The following is a 22920-nucleotide window of genomic DNA, read 5'->3' as shown; positions in this document are numbered from 1 at the left end:
CCTTCAGGGGATCAAGGTTTCATTTCAGATTGCTAGGAAGGGTGACTGCCGCGTTTTGCCGGGATCCTTTGACGATCGCAAACGTCTTCTTCACTATTTAACTGAGAAGCGCCATAAATTCTTCACATACGACGACAAAACTGAGCGATTATTCAAAGTCGTCTTGAAAGGTCTCCCCAGTGATGACAAATCACTGGATGAGATTAAAATTGAAATTTCTCAATTACTTGGATTTTCACCAGTCCAAGTAATTAAGATGAAAAAGAAATCCCATTCTGGTACTTCCCAGGGGGGCATTTCTCAAGAATTTTATTTAGTTCATTTTAACAAAAGTGAACTAAATAATATGAAAAGTTTGAAAAGGCCTGTATTATGTCCCATGTCCGTGTTACATGGGAACATTTCCGCAGGCCTGGGGGAATTTCCAAAACCCTACCCAGTGCCGTAAGTGCCAAAAGTGGGGTCATGGAACCAAACATTGTCACATGGATGCTAAATGCATGATTTGTGGTGGAACCTCTCACGCCAAGGACGCATGTCCTGTGAGAGAAGATTCCAATAAATTTAAGTGCGCAAACTGTGGGGGCAATCATAAATCCAATTTCTGGGAATGCCCTTCACGCAAAAAAGTTTTGAATTCCCGTGCAAAATTGATGACGGGAAATTCCAATCGGATCCCAGATTCGACGGGTAGAAATTTTTCAAACGCTCAAATTTCGAAACCGGTTACCGGTCGAGCAATTCATACCCACCACAATTCACAAACAAATTTTGCCGCTCGTCAACGGGTAGCAAGCACTTTAGTAAATTCCAATTTTTCGAATGTACCTACGTATGCAAACATCGCTGCTGGTAGACAAAATTTCTCTTCTCAAAATGAGGTTTATACCCATGTCCCAACGGAAAATAACGGTCATGTTGCTGATTCAGGTAGCATGACTGCTTCCGATTTTGATTTTTTAACTGAACAATTGCATCACATGATTGATGCAATGTTCAAAGCAAATACCATTCCTGAAGCTGTTCAGGTTGGTATAAAGTACACACAAAAAATTGTTATCGGACTCCGTTTCAATGCATCTAAATAATTGTGTGAAAGTTCTAAATTGGAATGCCCGCTCTCTAAAGGGTAAGGAAGATGAATTATTCAACTTCCTAACGGTTCATAATGTGCATATTGCCATTATAACTGAAACGTATTTAAAACCAGGACTCTCCATTAAAAGAGATCCAAACTATTTTATCTACAGAAATGATCGTCTTGACAGCGCCTGTGGTGGGGTCGCCATTGTCATTAATAGACGTATCAAACATAAATTATTTCCTTCGTTTGAAACCAAAGTTTTTGAAACCTTGGGAGTTTCTGTTGAAACAAATTTTGGACAATTTTCCTTCATTGCAGCCTACTTGCCTTTTCAATGCAATGGGCAGCAAAAGAATTTGTTGAAAGCTGATCTTCAAATTCTGACTCGCAACAAATCAAAATTCTTCGTAATTGGTGACTTCAATGCCAAACACCGTTCATGGAATAATGCTCAAAGCAATTCCAATGGTAAAATTTTATTTGAAGATTGTTCTGCGGGATATTATACTATTCAATATCCCAATGGACCAACTTGTTTTTCTTCCAGTCGAAATCCTTCTACAATTGATTTAGTTTTAACGGATTCAAGTCAGCTGTGTGGCCAATTGGTAACTCATGCTGACTTTGACTCTGATCACCTTCCTGTGACATTCGAAATCTCACAAGAAGCCATTTATAATCCAATCAACTCTACTTTCAATTATCATAGGGCTGATTGGGATTTATATAAAACGTATATCGATAGGAATTTTGATGTTGATATTCCTCTCGATACCAAAAGTGATATTGATAATGCTCTCGTATCTTTGACAAATTTAATTGTCGAAGCCAGAGGCATTGCAATTCCGAAATGTGAAGTTAAATTCAACTCCATTATTATTGACGACGATCTTCAGCTACTGATCCGTCTTAAAAATGTGAGAAGAAGGCAATACCAAAGAACTCGCGATCCCGCGTTGAAAGTTATTTGGCGAGATTTGCAAAATGAAATTAAAAACGTTTCGCTATTCTGAGAAATACCAACTTTGAGAATAATGTCTCGAAGTTGGATCCCAGTTCGAAACCCTTTTGGAAATTAACAAAATTCTTAAAAACCTCAAAAGCCAATTCCAGCGCTTAAAGAGGGAAATAAAATTTTATTAACAAATGGCGAAAAGGCTCAAAAACTTGCTCAGCAGTTCGAGAGTGCCCATAATTTTAGTCTAGGTCTCACTAGTCCAATTGAGGATCAGGTTACACGGAGCTTCGAAGACATTCTCAATCAAGAGAATGTTTTTGACCCTTCGTTGGGAACCAATTTGGATGAAGTGAGATCTATTACTAGAAAATTTAAAAATATGAAAGCCCTGGGTGATGATGGTATTTTCTACATACTTATCAAAAACTTCCTGAGAGCTCTTTATCCTTTTGGTTAATTTATTTAACAAATGTTTTCAATTGGCATACTTTCCAGATAAATGGAAAAACGCCAAAGTTGTTCCAATTTTGAAGCCGGACAAAATCCAGCTGAGGCTTCTAGTTATCGCTCAATCAGTTTGCTTTCTTCAATAAGCAAACTGTTTGAAAAGATTATTTTAAATAGAATGATGGTTCATATTAATGACAATTCTATTTTTGCTGATGAGCAATTTGGTTTTCGCCATGGGCATTCAACCACTCATCAGTTATTGAGAGTTACGAACTTAATTCGGCTCAACAAATCTGAAGGATATTCGACTGGAGTTGCTCTTCTTGATATAGAGAAAGCATTTGACAGTGTTTGGCATGAAGGTTTGATTGTAAAATTGATGAATTTTAATTTTCCTCTGTACATCATTAAACTGATCCAAAATTATTTATCAGATCGCTCACTGCAGGTAAACTTTCAGAATACTAAATCTGATAGATTACCTGTAAGGGCTGGTGTCCCCCAAGGCAGCATACTGGGGCCCATATTGTATAACATTTTTACTTCTGACTTACCTGATTTACCACCAGGGTGCCAAAAATCTTTGTTCGCAGATGACACAGGTCTCTCAGCCAAAGGGAGAAGCCTTCGTGTCATTTGTAGTAGATTGCAAAAAAGTTTGGATGTTTTCTCCACTTACTTGCAAAAATGGAAAATTTCCCCGAATGCTTCCAAAACTCAGCTTATAATTTTCCCACATAAGCCGAGAGCTTCTTATTTGAAACCTTCTAGCAGACATATTGTCACTATGAATGGGGTTCCAATTAATTGGTCTAGCGAAGCTAAATATTTAGGACTTCTGCTAGATCAAAAATTAACTTTTAAAAATCACATTGAAGGCCTTCAAGCCAAATGTAACAAATATATTAAGTGTCTATATCCACTTATAAACAGAAAATCAAAACTTTGTCTTAAGAACAAACTTTTGATTTACAAACAAATTTTTAGACCTACCATGTTGTATGCTGTGCCAATATGGGCTAGTTGCTGCAATACCAGAAAGAAGGCACTCCAGAGGATTCAAAATAAAATTTTGAAAATGATTCTGAAGTTGCCTCCGTGGTATAGTACCAATGAACTTCATAGAATTTCTAATATTGAGACATTGCAACAAATGTCCAACAAAATAATTTCCAATTTTAGACAAAAATCGTTGCAATCTTCTATTGCAACGATTAACTCCTTGTACCCTTAGTATAAAATAGGTTAAGTTTAAGTTGAAAACATTGTAATTCCTACATGGTTCAATTCAACCAGAGGAAAAAATTCTAACTGCCAGAGGCAATTGAAATGTATTAATAATAACTAAAAGCGTAACATAGCAAATAAGGATGATAGTGTTAAGAAAACACGGAACACCTAGTCTAAGAGATGAATGCATGTATTAGATAATTAGCAAATAAAATTAGCCAAAAAAAAAAAAAAAAAAAAAATTTGATGGAAAAAAAAATCAAACATGAATAGAACACTGCTGGGGAAGCCTGTGAGTTTGTTCTATTTTGGCTCATATTCAAACTAGAATAGTATTCGAAAATTTGCAACCAAACTGAATCACTACTGATTTCACTCTAAATATCGTATAACGGTTTGGTTGCCAACACCGACTAGTAAACAGCAGGCCATGACTTTGCCTCTTTCCTCGTGGGACAGCGAACGGAGTAGCACGCGCGATAAGACAGCACACCCCGTGACGGATAGCTCGTTCGGCAGAACTGGGCCGCACATTTGGCGATCCTGCCAGGTTGTTCCTGGTTGGAAATAATTGTTTTGTAAGTATCCTGTGGGCGTGATTGGGACATTTTTTCATCGGTTTCGACTTGTAATGTCGAAGACGCTATGGAAGAGCGTCGGATTGATAAATTTGCTCATCGGTTTCGACTTGTATTGTCGAAGACGCTCTGGAAGAGCGTCGGATTGAATGATTTGCACATCGGTTTCGACTTGTGATGTCGAAGACGCTCTGGAAGAGCGTCGGATTGATAAATTTGCTCATCGGTTATGACTTGTAGTGTCGAAGACGCTCTGGAAGAGCGTCGGAATAAATGATTTGCACATCGGTTTCGACTTGTGATGTCGAAGACGCTCTGGAAGAGCGTCGGATTAAATGATTTGCTCATCGGTTTCGACTTGTGATGTCGAAGACGCTCTGGAAGAGCGTCGGATTGATAAATTTGCTCATCGGTTTCGACTTGTAGTGTCGAAGACGCTCTGGAAGAGCGTCGGATTATATGATTTACACATCGGTTTCGACTTGTGATGTCGAAGACGCTCTGGAAGAGCGTCGGATTGATAAGTTTTCTCATCGGTTTCCACCTGTAATGTCGAAGACGCTCTGAAAGAGCGTCGGATTAAATGATTTGCACATCAGTTTCGACTTGTGATGTCGAAGACGCTCGGGAAGAACGTCGGATTAAATGATTTGCACATTGGTTTCGAATTGTGATGTCGAAGACGCTCTGGAAGAGCGTCGGATTGACAAATTTGCTCATCGGTTTCGACTTGTAGTGTCGAAAACGCTCTGAAAAAGCGTCGGATTGAATGATTTGTTTTCGGAATAAATGATTTGTTTTCCCATCGGTTTTCTGCTTGTGTTGTCGAAGGTGCTCTGGAAAAGTATTGGATTGTTGCAGCTTTTGATGTTGAAGGTTGGGTAGAAGAGGGCGAATTGTTCATGTCAAAGAATGCAGATCAGCAGATCACAACTATTCAAATTTGAATTTCGAAGGTGTTGTGTGAGAGTACCGTACTTATTAGCTTGAGCTTAAAGGGCCAATACATAGTATGTTTGAAGAGCTACCGATATTGTTTTGATTTTTCCATTGGAAAGCCATCAAATTGTATTGGATATGGTCTGCCGAATCGAATTCTATTGGTTTCAGATTGCAATGCTGGAAATATTTTCAAAAAAAATCATGAACCTGAAATAGTTGACATTTTCAAAATGTTAAAAAAGGCTGGATTAATTTGCTTAGTAAATATGCATTTACGTATTTGTATGTAGACTTGGAATTGAAATATTGAAATTTGATTGTTTTTGGTATTGGTTTTAATGAAATATTTAATTTTTGATAATGGGTGAAGTGACATGATTCTTTTATTTGAAAATTGGAATTGGCTTGGTTGCAAATATTTAATATTATTTTAGAATCAACTTTTGGTTATAAGCTAGAGATTGTATTTGAAAGATGGAGTTGGATTAGAATATTAGTTGTGAAAATTGGATATGAATATGAAAAAAAATACTGATACGAGTTATTTATAACCATGCAATGGCAGGCATAAATAAAACTTTAAATTAATTACTGTGGAAATGCTAAAAAAACGTAAATAGTAAACCAATTTGTAAAAAAAAAAACAATTTGAATTAGGATGTTTTTGAACATAGGAATTGAGTACGGATATCGGATACTGGATTGTAAAATTAGAAAAAAAACTGAATTAATGATTTCGTGTGTGTTACTTCTACGTGAAGTTAAACGATTTACAATGATATGGAAATGCTAATATCATCTTCCAAACTTGGACGTACATGCATTAGAGGCGAAGAGTATAGAATTGATAGTTCCGTTAGGATATATCAGCTTCCACACTGATATTCTTCCTCCCTTCATACGGGAGCTTTGAAGGAAGGTCGTGCGATATGTGCCATCACAAATATTGCCCTCCGCTCGCTTTCAAATCGACTTCTATAAAAACATTCTTCATGTCTGCCGTATCCTAACGGAACTATCAATTCTATACTTTCGCCTCTAATGCTATCATGAACATGTACGTCCAAGTTTGGAAGATGATATTAGCATTTCCATATCATCAAAAAAAACTGACTTATGGAAATCCTAAGTCAATGGTTTTTTTTCTCTTTTTTTAGTGAGAGAAGAAGGGGAATGTGAGGGTGAGATATATTAGGAATTGGACAATCGACTTTTAGAGTGCATTGATTAAAGATATGTAAATATCGTTTAACGGTTTGGTTGCCAACACCGACTAGTAAACAGCAGACCATGACTTTGCCTCTTTTTTCGTGGGACAGCGAACGGAGTAGCACGCGCGATAAGACAGCACACCCCGTGACGGATAGCTCATTCGGCAGAACTCGGAACACAGCTGCCTTCAACACCATGTTCGGAATCCCGTCCAGACCAGGTGCTTTACTCAGATCGAGAGACTTTGCCACCGTCATTAGCTCCTCTACCGCCACTCTCGTCGTCTGCTTCGTCGTTTGCTCCTACCCTCGCTGCTGGCGGCCAATGGGTTGGGCCGTGGGAATAGTGCTTCGATTATCGTCTTCAGCCTCTTTGGACATCACTCGGGAGGTGCCAGTGCTTTTCTTGTTTTGGCCATCACCACCTTATATCGTCTGCCCATGGGTTCAAGTTGGCCATCTGACACAATCTGTCGAAGTAGGCTTTCTTGCTTTCTTTGATGGCCTTGTTTAGAGACAGTCTCGCTGCTTTGAATTGCTCGAAGCGTTCCTCCCTCACTTCCGCCGAACGTGTCCTTTGCGTTTTTCTTCTAGCCCGGAGGCAGGCTGTAATATGCTCGCTCCACCAGTATACCTGTGGTCGACAATAACGCGGTCGTGCCTTCTTCGGCATGGTAGCGTCGCACGCTCGTGACAGAGCTGAAGCCAGAACCTCCTCACTCAAACTGTTTTTGCGGCGAAAATTTTGTAAGGAGCAATTGACGCCCAATCTGTCCTAACCGAAATCAATATTCCAGCAAGAATTGGAATTTCCTCCACCTTGAAACGCGAAGCGTTGAGTATGGTCAGCATAACCCTATTAGATTTATGTGTAGCATTTTTATTGACGTTTTTAAACTGTAGATTTCAACTTAACTTGGGTGGTGGAATGAGGAAGCAGTCTGACTATCGCCAGAGGATACAGTTTGCGCCGAAGGTTCTGGCAAAGCTAGAAGTAGGCCGGAGTGGGAGCAACGAAGATACCGTAAGTACATTTTGCAGAGACGGCAAGAAGTCCACCATCGACGTCACGTTCTACAGACCGTCGCTGGTGAGGAACACGAACTAGAGAGTTTGTGAGAACTATACTGCCTGTAATCGCATAACTGTCCCATATAAATAGGAAACCCAGCAAAGATGGGACAACTATGCGGTTACAGGCAGTATAACCATAGCTATCACCATGCGATCCGGTAGGTATAAGACTATCTGACGTTTATCATCTTTCTCTTGCACGCGCACAGACGAGATAGGGTTTGTTTTCATACGGAAACGCTTCCGAAGCGAAGGTCTCAAACGGTCAGAGATGAACTAAAATTTAGATGCTGTCCAAAGAGCAGCTCGAAGTAAATCGAAGTTATTCCCATCCCTCTCATGTTCATTTGTTGACAAAAAAGAACGAGCAGGACGGAAACAACTTCGAGCTACTTCGAGCTGCTCATTGGACAGAACTATAATTTCCCTTGAAGGTATTAGAGCGACTTTCAAATGAAACATCAAAGTCGCAAGTCCTACTGACTCAAGAAGTTGTGTCGAGAAGCTGAAGCTGATCCTTCGGGTGACGCTTATCGAGTCGTAACAGAGAAGATCCACGGCTCTGCGACGCTAGCGAAAAATGTGACATCTTTTATGTACTACAGACCACTCCAGTCTTAATTTTAATAAAAAATAAACAGGTCATTAACCTTCGTATCAATCTTTTCTTTACAACCATTGAGATGAATTACTTACCAAAAGATGTCGCCACATTTGCGACCAAAACAACGATTAAAAGCGTTGTCAGATAATGTGACGCCCCGCTCTGGAGTCCAATCATTGGATAGGTTATCGACGTGAACACAAATGGAACAGCTAGGAACAACGGCACTTCAGCAATGGTCTTCCCCAGAAAGTAGGTATCCACGCGGAATAGCCTCGAGCGTTTCTCACGAAGAAATACCGGTAACTCAGCAGAAAACACGTTGATAACGGCGAACACATTCTGGAAAGTCATGTTTGTCAGAAATAGAAACAGCGCTCCGTTTATGTTCATCACGCCGTCCTGATCCAGCTGCTGTCCGAAGTAGATCGCTCCAATTAGGGTGGCAACCATCTGCGTGATATCAAAATTAACCAGTTAATATCCTGAAACTATACCCCAATGTCGGTATCACAACTTACCGCAGTCTGAAGCAATCGAACTTTAACCAACATCGGATCCTTGAGCACCGTTAGCCATGAGCGCCACAACACATAGTAGAACTGAGTCCACCAGGACGATCTGTAACCTGTCCGACTGACTCCTTCCATAGGTTGCAGCAAGTATTGCTCTTCAACGTTCTTCCCGGAATTGGCAACCTCCATTACTTCCCGAGCGATCGAACTGACGGCAAAGGAGTCGCAGATCTTTTTGATCGTGTCCCGGCATTCGGCTTCTTTATTCGGTGCAATTGCCAGCATCTGCACGTAGAAATCAGCCGGATTATAGTTTGGCGGACATGGTATTCCTAGCCTGTAATTTGTGATTGAAATGACATTTATGAGAGTTCGTGATAACGCTACAAGATAACTTACTGTGAGAAGAATTCCGAGGCTTGATAGGGAGATCCAAGGAACGCAACCCGTCCTTCGGCCACCAGAAGGATTTTGTCGAAAAGGCAGTACAGTTCCGAAGAAGGTTGATGTATGGTCAGTATAATCGTTTTTCCCTTGAGGGTCATTCCTTTCAGCACCTGTAGAACGCTGTGCGCCATAAACGAATCCAGTCCAGAGGTAGGTTCGTCACAGAGCAGCAAATGAGGGTCGGTTAGTGTTTCCGATGCGAATGCCAGTCGTTTTCGTTCTCCCCCGGATAGACCTTTCATTCGACCGGGAGCCCCAATGATTGTATCTGCACATTTCGCCAACGAAAGCTCCTGTAATACTTCGTTGACTCGGTTCATTTTGACACTCTTGGGTACATTCTTACCCATTCGCAGCATTGCGTGGAATATCAGGTGTTCTCGTGTAGTTAACGCAGGGATAAATAAATCGTCCTGTTGGACGTATGCACAGCGAGCACGAAGCTGCTCTGCGTTGACCGGTATCCCATTCAATGCACGTACAGAACTAGAGGCAATTTTTACTCCAGGTGGCGATCTGAAAGACAAAGCGTTAAGCAATGTCGTTTTTCCGGCCCCGGAACTTCCCATTACTGCCAACAATTCGCCGCTCTTTGCCACCCCGGTGACATTTTTCAGTAAGTGCTTTCGGGGATTCAAGTCTTTCTTTTGGCGGGAAAAGCATGAACACAATCTGCTACATAGCGGTTCCTTTTTGGTATCGCTCGGCATCTCTCCAAACACGTCGATCTCCTTCCACGTGTATGTGAGCCGTGCGTGCTGCGGTATCTGTCCTTTGACGGCACCATAACTTTTAGGTTTCCAAACTTGAATCAGCGTGGATTTGTCATTACTGCTTAACGCATGGCTGATACCTTCATCGATATCCTGATAGCTGCTGGTGCTATAACGCTGGAACGATTAGAGAGAATATTTTGGATAAGATATATCGATTTGAATACCACACAAACGATATGTAGGGGACGATGAGAGTAGGAGACTCAACAGGATTCTACAGGGACTCGCATAATAATTCTACATGAAAACAAATAATTCAACTGATTTACATAGGAAGTAGCTGGGAAATCATAGTTCCTTGATTCGCAGCTTAGTCGCCAGATACATTGGTAAGTTTCGTTCTACAGTGTGTCATGTAAGGCCGGAAAAGGAAAAGAAACAAAAAATGTTTGTGAGAATTTGCTTAACCCGGAAATATTTACTTTTCGACTCAAACATTGAAGAACTATTAATCCGCCTAGCGGTGATGGTGAGTTTTTCGTGCATTATAAGATGTATTCAGATTTCAGCACACTGGCGGAGACAGAGATGCGACACCACACGAAGCAAATGTGTTCCCAAATTATATTGTTCTTGCACCCAGCGTTGTTCCACCAGATAACAATAGTTGCACTAATGATTCAGAAAATGGCATTAGAAAGGACAAATCCGTTGCAAAATCACGTGTTTTCCTTCAGGTTATGTGCACCGTAGCAACAGACAAATAGTCGAGACAATAATTTTCAAACGCGTAAAGAAACAGAAGAAAAGTAGAAGAAAACTGAGATTTTGAAAAAAAATGATATACCTAGCTCTAATATCAATATTTTAGAAGCCATACCATATACCATATTGGCTCTATATAACTCCTACTCAAATTATAAACAGTTGCACCTCAGAAGCACTTCCAGGTCTCAATGATTTAACCGGGACACGAGCGGAAAGCCAACATGCAAATTTGAAAACGTATCTCTGTCATTGGCAGAGCTTCTACGAAGCCAGGAAAATCACAATTTCTGACCCTTGGAAATCAAGATGGTAAAAATTAATGATTTGAGTGTATTACTTCTACGTGAAGTTGAACAATTTACAATGATATGGAAATGCTAATATCATCTTCCAAACTTAGACGTACTTGTTTATGATAGAATTAGAGGCGAAAGTATAGAATTGATAGTTCCGTTCGGATACGGCAGGCATGAAGAATGTTTTTATAGAAGTCGATTCGAAAGCGAGCGGAGGGCAATATTTGTGATGGCAGAAGGAAGGACGTGCGATATATACCATCACTAATATTGCCTATACTTTTGCCTCTAATTCTATCATGAACATGTACGTCTAAGTTTGAAAGATGATATTAGCATTTCCATATTATTGTAATATACACAAAACACCGATTCTTTAGAGCGTGATGCTTAAAGCTGCAATGATTTTTTATTCATTAGTTTAATTCAATTTTCAAACAAATATAATTATGTTAGCTTACAGATTCGGTTCACCCTAATGTTTGATAGATCTCGCGAACAAATGGGTTTATTACCGTTGTGGTTTGCCCTACAAGAAATTCAATCATCTTTTTAAGTGTTTAACCCTTTCCTTCCCATGGTAGCTGTAGAGCTCCATCAAATTTTGCACCTTCCAACATTAATCGAATTATTTCAACAACAAAAAGCAGTATTTAGCACAACTTTATGGTTTCATTAGACTACAAATATAATCAATTTTGTGTAAAAATAGTGAAACTATTGAAAACAATCAAGTAACTATTGATTTACAATCAAAAACTTTTTTTCGTTTTCCACTAATTTTAGCTACGCCAAACAACTTTTGTTCTAGCATTTTTTCGGAGGCGATTCCTTCCTATTGAAATCTTTGAAAAAAGTCGTGGGAAAGAGAATCAAGTTCATCTATGTCTATGTGTGGTTTGGAGTATGAGTTAGGATGGACTTCTGTGGCTTCTTTGGAGACATAGATTAATCTTTAAGAATTGTATTCCTGACAAAAGAGATATCGGTGGTCTAACCTGAAATCTAACGATCTCTATTGAACATTAGAAACTCGCACTAAGCCTCACTTCACAAAGCCACACTGTTTTGCCACTTGTATTCACTGTTGGCACATAACTTTAAAAGGGCAAGATTAATTATAATAATTGGAAACTAGTGAAATAGGTGCAATATCGCATCTGCATAACAAAATATCCTACATGGACCTACTGCATATTATATTGCTATATACAATGGCTGACGCTTTTCTCTCATCTTCATCCCTTAGCAGTTGGCAGAAGTTGGCAGGGTTGCCGAATGTGCTGCGTCGCCAACAATGATAATGATCAGAGAAGTTACGTGGGTGGGCATCAAGACGAAAGTTAAAAGGGGGAGCTTTTGACGAATGCAGCTGCGGTCAACAGACACAGACACGTCGTCGTACCATAATTTGCTCTGAAACATTGCCGCCATCTCCTCCTCTCTGTTCCGCTATTGTAAAAACCTATGAAGAATTGTCAAATTGATATCGCACAAACACATTTAAAATTCTCAACTTTCTCCTCGAGCCATCGGAAAACAGCTCGGTTTCTTTTTTTATTTACTTTATTTAGGCGATTTTTTATTGTCTTTAATAAGTTCATCATTGTCAACTCAGAATCGCGCTGTCAACGGTGAGTCGTGTGGTTAAAAGTTACTACGAAACTCTGAGCATCGAAAGAAACGCGGTCAGAATGGATATTCTATTAGTGATCAGGATCACAAGCGTGTTCTGGAAGCGTTTAAGCGGTATCTCAATGCTTCGGTCAGAGATGTGGATAAAAAGTTCGATCTGTCCATGTTAGAGACAATGACCAGGAGGGACTGAATATGTACCATGTGCAGAAGGATCCAAATCGTGACGAACGGCAAAATACGGTGGGAAAGTCACGGGCCCGGAAATTGTACATCCAGATACTGATGATGAGATTTACGTCAAGGTGGACTTCCGGCAGCTTCCGGGGCTACTGTTCTTCACCACCCAGCACAAGTTTGATGTTTCGGAGGAAGTGAGGAAGCAGAAACTTTAATAGTTTGCCAAGAAATACATGATTTGGCAAGCAATCTGCTCATGTGGCAAACGGAGTGCGCCGTTCGTAACTACCGGAATTGTAAACGAAGAGATCCACCTCAAGAGGTATCTAAAAAGCTGTTGAAGTAACAAGATGGCTCTACAATCTTCTGAACGGATCTTGCTTCGTGCCACTATTCAAATCTTGTTCTGGAGTGATATAGGGTGTCCCCGAAAGTATAAGCACGATTTAAAAATAACATTACGACTTTGTTTTTTGGGAATAAGTGACTATAGTTTCGCTTTTATGTTCTTCATTATGCTGTACTGCAGTTAAGCATCACTTTATACGAGATCCATTTAATCGTACGCCTAGTAGTGGGATTTTTATAAAATGGTACCCATTAGCTTCAGCACAGACCGTTTTAATTATAATACGCTAGAAACGCTCTGAAAAAAAAATATTTCCGCCAAATTTTATAAAATATGATCATTCTAAAAGCACAGATGTCTTGTAAACCTCCAATATCAGAATTCAAGAATTGTTTGGAGTATCTTATATATTCTGGGCATGTTGTATTATGTATATACTGGTGTAATGATGTTCTATGGGGCTGCTCCAACTGACACACAAGCTCGGAAACCAATGCGCTGTTGGTCCTGTAGACCTCCAAGATCTGAACTCAAGAAAAGTTTGGAGTAACATTGATGTTCTGGTAACACAGCGATTTGAAAAGAATAGTTTAATTATGTCTCTAGTAGCATTGCCAACTTCAAATTAGGATTGAGGCCCCGCATTGCTTTGTTGTTTATGTAGATCATCAAGATTTGAACTCAAGGAAGGTTTGGAAGCCCTAGAAAATATATAAAAAAAAATTTCTCCCATATTTCTACTTTTTCATGGTTTGCATCCGTTTTATAAGCACAATGTCCAAAATTTATGCTGAAATACGACGAAAAAAAAATGTTGAGTCGGTTAAATTAGCATTCTCAAAGCTATCATGTGATGCATTGTCTTTTATGACCGAGCGTTTTAAATGCACACTGTTGTTTTTTTGTAAACTGCAATGAAAAAACTACATTAGTGCTACTGTAAAACTTTCAGTGCTAATACAACAAACATTTACCAATATGGCATTATATGTAGGGGAGACCGGGGCTGGTTAGCCGAAGGGGCAGGTTGGCTGATTTTTTCCTTTTCCCTCAATTTGTTTTCATCGATGAACATTATGTCACAAATATGCTGAAGACTTGTATATTTATGACAGTGAAACCCGTTTTCGAAAAGTCTAACCAAAGTCTAATGAGTACAGATATTCCGAACCTGCACCTGCAAAATTATGTTTCAACAAGCTGCATCGTAAATTCCTGAATAAGCACAATATCGCAATAATTGTTGATGCTAGGTTATTAGGCCAAAGGCAGTTAGACCGAAGGTTATTAGATAATTAGGAAAGCTTTGATCACTGCGTGACTTTATCGAAATTAATTTATTGGCTTTTTTCGGTGATAATTATACTACTCAAAGCGAAAGGGAGTAGATGAAAGTAATGAAGATACAGGTTCGATTGACACCGCAAGCGAGCGGCAAGTGTGAAATGAATAGAAACTGAAGATTAGCAGAGGGCCATATGAGAGAACAAACATTGTTGAAATCGCTGTTATTCTGCCTAACGTCCACCCAGGAACGGCTTGGATAGTGACGTGGTGATCACTGTACCAAGACAGGCAAAATAACAGCGATTTCAACCTGCTAAAGTGCTGTTCGGCAAGCGTAAACAGTTCTATTGATTCGTGGCATATTTTCAGAGATTCATACAAGAGCGCGCTAAATCTCTTCACGCATAACTCTCGCAAGCTCATACTTCGCCCAAATTGAATCTTATTCGAACTGTATTTCATCAATTTTTCGCCAATTGGATTCTATAATTAGGAAAGCTTTGATCACCGCGTGACTTTATCGAAATTAATTTATTGGCTTTTTTCGGTGATAATTATACTATTCTATTCTATTCATTTCACACTTGCCGCTCGCTTGCGGTGTCAATCGAACCTGTATCTTCATTATTTTCATCTACTCCCTTTCGCTTTGAGTAGTATAATTATCACCGAAAAAAGCCAATACATTAATTTCGACGAAGGTTATTAGGCCGAAAGCCATTAGCCCTAATGAGAACTGGAGAATGAGAAGCTGGTAGTGCGAAGTTAAGAAGAAGTAGAACGGAAGAAGAAAAAAGAAAACAAGGAGGAAGAAGAAAGAAGGAAGAAGGAAGAATGAAGAAGGAAGATGAAAAAAGAAGGAAGAAGACAAAATGAGAAGGAAAAAGGAAGAAGGATGAAGAAAGTAGGAAGACGGAAGAAAGAAGAAGGAAGAAGAAAAAAGGAATAAGTAAGAGGAAGAAGGTTGAGGGAAAGAGCAAGAAAGAAGAAAGAAGAAGGAAGAAAGAAGAAGGAAAAAGGAAGGAGGAAGGAATAAAGAAGAAGGGAGAAGGCAGAAGAAAATAGGAAGAAGGCTGAGGGAAGGATGAAGAAAGAAGAGGGAAAAAAGAAATAAAAAAGAAGCAAGAAAGAAGGAAGAAGGAATGAAGAATAAGGAATAAGGTAGAAAGGAGAAAAAAGCGAAGAAGGAAAAATGAAGAAGAAAGAAGGATATAGAAAGAAGAAATAATTGAAAAAGAAGAAGAAAAAAGAAAGAAGCAACAGAAAGAAAGAAACAATAAAGAAAGAAACAAGAAAGAAAGAAAAAGGAAGAAGGATAAACGAAGAAGGAATAAAGAAGAAATAAGATGAAGAAAAGAAGAAGAAGAAAGTAGAAAGAAGAAAGGTGGAGAAAAGAAGAAGAAAGAGGAAGAAGGAAGAAGAAATAAGAAATAGGAAGAAGGAAGAAGGAAGAAGGAATAGGGAAGAAAAAAAGAAGAAGGAAAAACCAAGAAAGAAGGAAGAAGAATGCAGAAAGAAAAAGGAAGAAGGGAGAAGAAATAAGTAACAAAGAAGAAGAAAGAAAAAGAAAGGAAGAGCGAAAAAGAAAAAAAAAAAGAAGAAAGAAAAAAATACAGATAAAAGAAGGAAGAACGTATGGTGAAGAATGAACTTCTCATTTTTCACTTTTTGCTAATTCGGCCTAATGGCCATTCGGCCTAATGACCTTTCGGCATAATAACCATTCGGCCTAATGACCTTCGGCCTAATGGCCTGACACCATCATTGTTTACCATGTCGTGAAAAGTATCTCTACCAGATACATTGCACTTCACGAAAATCAACAATGTGTTAACAACAATTAAATTAGCAATGAAAATCTAAATGCTAATTTAAAACAATCCAACTCATGATAGCTTTTAAAATGCTTATTTCGAACAACCAGGGATGGCATTGCGCACCTCAACTCGAAACGAGCAAACCATGCAAGCTGTCATACGAAAGAGCTGAAAGGAGATGCGCAATGTGGCCCCAGGCTGTCGAAGCACCCATTTGCAACGTTCGTATGCAGTATCTGTACATACACATGGTTTAACCCACTCAGCCCTACTTCCGAATTTCAGTGGCTTCAAGCTGGTTCAGTCGAAAAATTGTATTACTCAAGTTGATATCGTTTCGTTTGATTAACATATAAAACTCGACAGCAGAAATACCATACTGTGACATCAAATCCAAAACTATTTCAGATGTCCAGTCCACGAAAGCAAATTGAAAACTGATTTTGTTATTACTAAGGGTCTGTCTCATTTGGAGAATTAAACTGAAATTAAACTTAAAAGTGACATTTCAATAAGGTACACTGGCGGAAGTGGAAAAGGAAAAATCGATAGTGCATGTTTGAATTAGTGTAAAACCAGTTTAAATGATCTAAATGCGTTCAATCAAAATGGGCTATCAAAAACAGTCAATTTTGCACCAACTGTGCGGTAATTCATACCATTTTAGTCGCTTGAAATTTATGGAAATAGATTTTAAAATGAGGAGTTGTTTTTCCACTTACCCTAGTGGGATGGGGTAAGTGGAAAACCCATGTTACCTTGACCTTCAATAGTGATGAGTAGTTACACATAACTAAAATCAAGACGGTAATTGCTCTGAGTATCCTTGGTTGAATAATTTCATTACCTTAACGGAATATATCCTCAAGGAATTCTCGTAATAGCAAAGGGAGGGCTGGTTTTGCCTTCTCGAACACTAAGTGTACGTAAAGTCTATTTGTTCGCCCCAAAGATGAACTTTTTGAAGGAAAAATGGGACTTACAGGATTATAAACTAATGAACTTAGTTTAACGAATTGCGTATGTGCGTATTTGTATGTATGTGAGTGCGCAAAGCACGTACAAAATTATCGGCTATTCTTAAGCACTTGTCCTTAACCAATTTGTTCGCAAACAAAATTGCATTCAACGGCAAAACTTGTTATGAATAAAAATTAATGTGAGTTATACAATATATTCACCTATCAGTGCTATTTTTAACTTTCTTATACATTTTTTCATATGTAAAACATGTGAAATGCATCAATACCGATAGGTGGATTAATCAGTCATTTTCTCATTTATATGAGTCCAATCACCACTGAAATCACAATAATAACAAAGAAAGAACATATTAAGATTCACAGCTATCGAAATAAACCCTGGAGGGAAGAAAAAAAATTGCGTAATTAGAACATTATCCACTTCCCCCGCAGTGTTTTATACCTGGGGTAAGTGTAAAATCTTTGAATTATTTGCTTCCTTGGTACAAACCACTACCAATTGAATGGGATTAGTTTAATTGTATTATAATGGTCACCTGTGATATAAATTCACTTGAAAAAAGAACAATTGGTGCAAATAAGAATTGATTTTATGAATGCAAAAATCAACTTTTTGCGAAACCTAAAATAACAGTTCAAGCGTTAACCGTGTTAGTGTATGTATTATACAAATTTCAACATAGTATTAGTGTGAGCATCAAAGTATATTCTTGCATAATGTTATGATGTGGTAAAAACTGTAAAGTATGTACAATTCCAATTTTCGAGTCGATTTTTACACTTACCCCCTTTTTCCACTTCCCCCAGTGTACCTTAATTATCAAATAACCCTGCTCGCAGAGCAAGATTACTTTTGACAGATATCGAATCATTTTGCATCGATGTCTTATTGGAATTGCTGGGCAGCACCAGCCATTCTTATTACCGGGTTATTTGCTAATTTTCGAACTGTCACTTTTAAGTTTAATTCTCCAAATGAGACAGACCCTAAGATAACAAAAAAAACAGCAAATTATTTTGAAAATTCAACGACGTGTAAAAGGTTGAAATGAAGGTTCTTAAAGTGGTTCGAAACCCCTCCCCCTTCTGGAAAGAGGGGCTCTTATACAAATGAAACAGAAATTTCGACTTAACTCGTAAACTAATCAGAGAACAAATTGATTTCAGGCGAAACGAAGTTCGTCGGGTCTACTAGTGCTAAATAAATTCAAAATGTATTTTAAATACGATAAAGATAAAAATAGTTTACTGATTACTGAAACAAATGTTTGAATATTCTACTATGGTATTTTTGTAATGTCGTGCCTCACAGTGTGAAACTTAAAAAAATAAGACCCCAGCTCCACTACATAATTTGTGAATTAATTTTTAATTTTTTAAATAATTTCAACGTGGAATTAACGTGTTGCACCTCCGAACATGTTGGGATCAAATTTTCATGATTACAAAAAAAATGATGTTTTTTGTCTTCCGGTCTTTACTGGCAAATAGGTATATGAAAATTTCATAGTGAAATACAGTCGAGAGCAGGTACCATGTATACAAAAATATACTTAAACAATGTTAATGAATCTGGTATTTATGTTGTTTTTATTCATTTGACCACTTAATCTGGGTTTTCAAACCTATATATCATCCTACATCCTTTTGCTCTTACTATTTAAATCGGCTTTCCCGATAAGATGAACACAAATATAATTATTGTCGACTTTTTATCTTGGTCGCAAACACATTCTGGAATAACGAAAAGCGTTCCAAATAAAGTAATTGCAGTGCAGTCGTCTCAAAACCTATTTAGCTTTGGCCTAGCTTTGACACTTGATAAAAATGTCTTAATGTCAAAGTTCACACATCCTATTTTCATTTTATATGAATCGTTATGTTTTAGAAATAAGACGTTCTTCTCTTCGAAAACAATTCGTAGTCTATCAAAAGAAATCCTGCGTTTGATTTCTTAGGAGGTAAACATATTTATTTCCTTGTAGAATAAACCTACTGAAATTGGTATCAATTGAGCATGAGTGATTTTTCAGCCGAATAAAGGAAGATTATTCGGCCGAATATTCGTTTCGCCGAATAACTAAAATTGAAATATTTGGTATTCTGCCGAACACCGAATACCACTATTCGGTGCATCGCTAATATTCAATTAAATTTGACTGAATTTTACAAGCTAGCACATTTTAAATTTATTTAGATTTGGGAGAACAGCAAGATCGATTGAATTTTACGTTCATTTGCATGCTTCAATATGTGCATTGAAATACCGCCATCGGGGGTGACAATAGGTCATTAATTGCTCTCATCAGCAGTCTGGAGGTCGTAGAGCAAATCGTTCAAAAAGGTCTCTTATATTTTAGTATTCTAGCCCTAAGATACATTCAATCTATTCTACAAGCATTCAAAGTAGTTGAAACAGTGACCCATTCTCACCCCCATTTGACCCTTTTGTCACCCCCGACTACGGTACATTTAAAATCACAACATATTTTTAAGTAACCAGATTTATGTCGAATTAGGTCCTTCAGGAACCTACAGCAAAAAAAATCGTAATTGTTTGTAATTAATCATTAACATTCAAATCGGTCATTCATTATGATTTCAATTTGATGGTAACATGAAAATACGTTCTTTCTCCACTCAATGTAATTTTACAGATTGTTCAGAGCAAGATAAATTTCTCTCCAATTACTGACTAGAATTACTCCACGTGGAAACACCCCATGCGTGTCTTAGCTTGCGTACGCATGGGGGAAAACGAGTATAGGATAACCTTTGAAGTGTTGCCTATTTGAATACACATGGCAATAAGTAAATTAGGCCGATGAACCTCTGAGTAGTGCATTACAAGCAGTGTATTATTTTACCTGTCGCATTTTCCAGTCCCTCTACACTGCTTTCCACGGTTTAAGTTTCTTTGTTTGCTTGCTCTGACTGTTTATATAGCCCATGGTATAATCACTGTATGAATGCGTCCGGTTTAGTATAAACCTTCAAATTGAATGTAAATCAAAGGTTTTTTTTGCTTTGTCATAAATTACACAGGATTTCCATTAATTTTAAAGGGTGTAATTAAAACCTAAGAATGTTGAAAAAGCACTCTGAGATGCAAAACTAAAAACATTTTGGAAATTAAAAAAAAAAACTATTTATGGTTTTTGAAGAAACTCTAAAGTAAATTACTGTCATGTCAAAATTAATATGTGCGCTCAACAATTTTAAACAATACCTAATCATTAATTTCTTTAAATTTCTTCGAAAATGTATATAATATTGATCTTTAAAGGAATTTCTATGAATATTAATGAATTTAGTTGAAAACGTGTGTATATTCGACCCTGCTGAATGCTGAGAAAAGATCTTCTAGATCACGGTTTCCCAAACTGTGGGTCGCGACCCCCAGGGGGGTCGTGGGCTGATCAATGGTGGGTCGCGAAAGATTAATTATGATTCATACTTTTAGGCCTATTTTGTCCCACAAATCTATTCCACCAAGTAGATATGGACCTACCTAATGAATGGAAGACTGGAGAAAAACCAATTTTACGAATTCAATGGCCTTCTTTTGTTATTGGAGTAAAGTGAACAGAGGCAGACGCTTAGAATAATAGAGAGATATTGGCAAATACAATGAAGTTCAATACAATCAATCCAACTACAATCCAGTTCCAATCCAAATTCACTTCAAATCCAATCCAAACCAAATCCAATCAAAATCCAACTACAATGCAAATCCAATCCAAATTCACTCCAAATCCAATAATAATCCAACTACAATCCAAATCCAATACAAAATTCCATCCAAATCTAGTCCAAATCCAACTCAAATCCAATTTAATTCCGTTCCAAATTGGATTAAAAATTTGCTGAGATTTTGAAAAATACAATACAGGGATATGACATAATTTATTATTATGATTTGATCAATCCAACGTAAATTTATTTTTATCCACTTTCTTAAAATGCATGTATTTGGTACCTGGTGGGTCGCAAAGAATATGGGATTTTGCTAGGTGGGTCGCATATCCAAAAAGTTTGGGAACCTCTGTTCTAGATAAAACATCTTTGGGCAGTGACTTTTTTGATTGACAATCGTAGCCATTTTTCAGGACAGTTCATGTGTTTTTACAACTACAATTTAAACTGATTAGATTTAATCACGTAGCACAAAAATATCAACAGAAAAACAAATCTCCACATGTATAGAAATAACAGCGGGAATCATTTTGCCATCTTTGCTGCGTTATAACAGGCGTAAACATATTTTTCAGTTTTTTGGTCATCTAGGGCATATAGCTCAAGCCGTTAGCCTCATATGCTGTGGTTGAGCACATCTACACGCAAAATAAAAAGCGTTCCCGAATTCGTGAACTAACAAAAATACACCGTGATTTAATTCATGGATACGGGAACACCAGTCACGTTTTCCAGAACGTTCCAGAAAACGTTACTGTATTCCCGAATCCGTGACTGTTGTACCCGAAAAATACACCGTGAACTCGTTAGTTTACGTCTTCACGCATGAACGCTTTTTTGCGTGTATCGTTGTGACGGCTTGCTTACTTTTAGTTATTAGGCCAAGTAGTCAAAAACAACAATAATTGTGTACAATCTTTTATTTAAGCCATCAAAAGTCTCGAATCTCTGGACTTTATGTTCAGCAATTTTTTTTTCTTAGCTCTGAGTTGTAGATGCTTTTTCAGCCCATGAAAAGTTGGTGCATTATTCACTATAAACCGTTTGTGAAAGCCGTAATGTAGGCAATTATAATGTGCTGCTTCAAACGAAAATCGTGAGCTGTATTTTGTCAACGAGTGCTCCAAACATTGTCCAAAAGTTTTGGTTAACCCTTTTGTTACCGACAGGGTACCCGGGTACCTTTTTCGTTTTCAAGTGGAATTTTTTTAGAGTTCTAAGCATCGCAGGAAATTGAAACTCCGTGACATCTTCAAACTCGGCAAAATTAAGGTTTGGGTGGTATGAACATGAAAATCCAGTAAGGGGGGGCTTGGGGAGGGGCTTCTGAATATTTTTACCCCGTAACGTACCGACAGGGTACCCGGGTACCCACGTTTTGGTATGACCATAACTTCGTCAGTTTTCAACCGATTTGGACGATTCCGTTTGCTATGGATTGATAAATTCATCCTCTATCCGATCCATGTCATATATGACCGATCCGGATTACCTGGTTACCGGAGTTCCGGATTTGCTAGACCATCTCTCAAAAATGGAGAAGTTGATATTATAGAATCCAAATGATGATTTCTTGTATCCTGAGTTACCAGTTTCGCAGAAAATTCGAGGATTATGACTTCCCAACGTATTAGGACTACGTGATCATATGGGCTCGGAACGGACATCCCGGAATAGGTTCCCGTGGGCCCTATAGTGATCGCAAATTCATTCTGAAGAAACCCTGGCAATATGGGCATCGAAATTCTTGGAATTGTTCCGGAAACATGTTTTTCATGTAGTTGAGACCATAGGATGGATATGACCCGGAACGGTCATTCTGGAACAGGTTCCCGGAGACCCTAGCAAAATGGGTATCAAAATTCTTGGAATTGTTCCGGAAACATGTTTTTCATGTAGTTGAGACCATAGGATGGATATGAACCGGAACGGTCATTCTGGAACAGGTTCCCGGAGGGCCCGTAGGGGTCAAAAACTCATTTAGAATGAACCCTGGCAATATGGGTATCAAAATTCTTGGAATTGTTCCGGAAACATGTTTTCCATGTAGTCGAGACTATAGGATGGATTTCAACCGGAACGGTCATCCTGGAACGGGTT

At 38.3% G+C, this 22920-nt stretch overlaps 1 protein-coding gene across 14 annotated transcripts in view; it reads right to left on the bottom strand.

Moving 5' to 3' along the window:
• Window positions 1-22920, bottom strand: part of LOC134205673 (protein white) — a 54584-nt gene that overhangs the window by 14336 nt on the left and 17328 nt on the right. For all 14 annotated transcript variants that reach the window (XR_009978175.1, XM_062681173.1, XM_062681174.1 and 11 more), the window contains exons 4-6: window positions 9046-9983; window positions 8653-8983; window positions 8224-8584 (exon numbers count right to left, since the gene is read on the bottom strand). Coding sequence is in view for 13 of the 14 variants with exons in the window: in XM_062681173.1 (XP_062537157.1) it covers window positions 8224-8584; window positions 8653-8983; window positions 9046-9983 (1630 nt within the window). In the remaining variant the exon portion in view is untranslated. The remainder of the gene's footprint in view (window positions 1-8223; window positions 8585-8652; window positions 8984-9045; window positions 9984-22920) is intronic.

Source organism: Armigeres subalbatus, chromosome 1 (assembly GCF_024139115.2).
Source record: "Armigeres subalbatus isolate Guangzhou_Male chromosome 1, GZ_Asu_2, whole genome shotgun sequence".
Classification (NCBI taxonomy): Eukaryota; Metazoa; Arthropoda; class Insecta; order Diptera; family Culicidae; genus Armigeres; species Armigeres subalbatus.
Note: the sequence above shows the minus strand (reverse complement) of the source record. Positions and strands in the feature narration are given on the sequence as shown.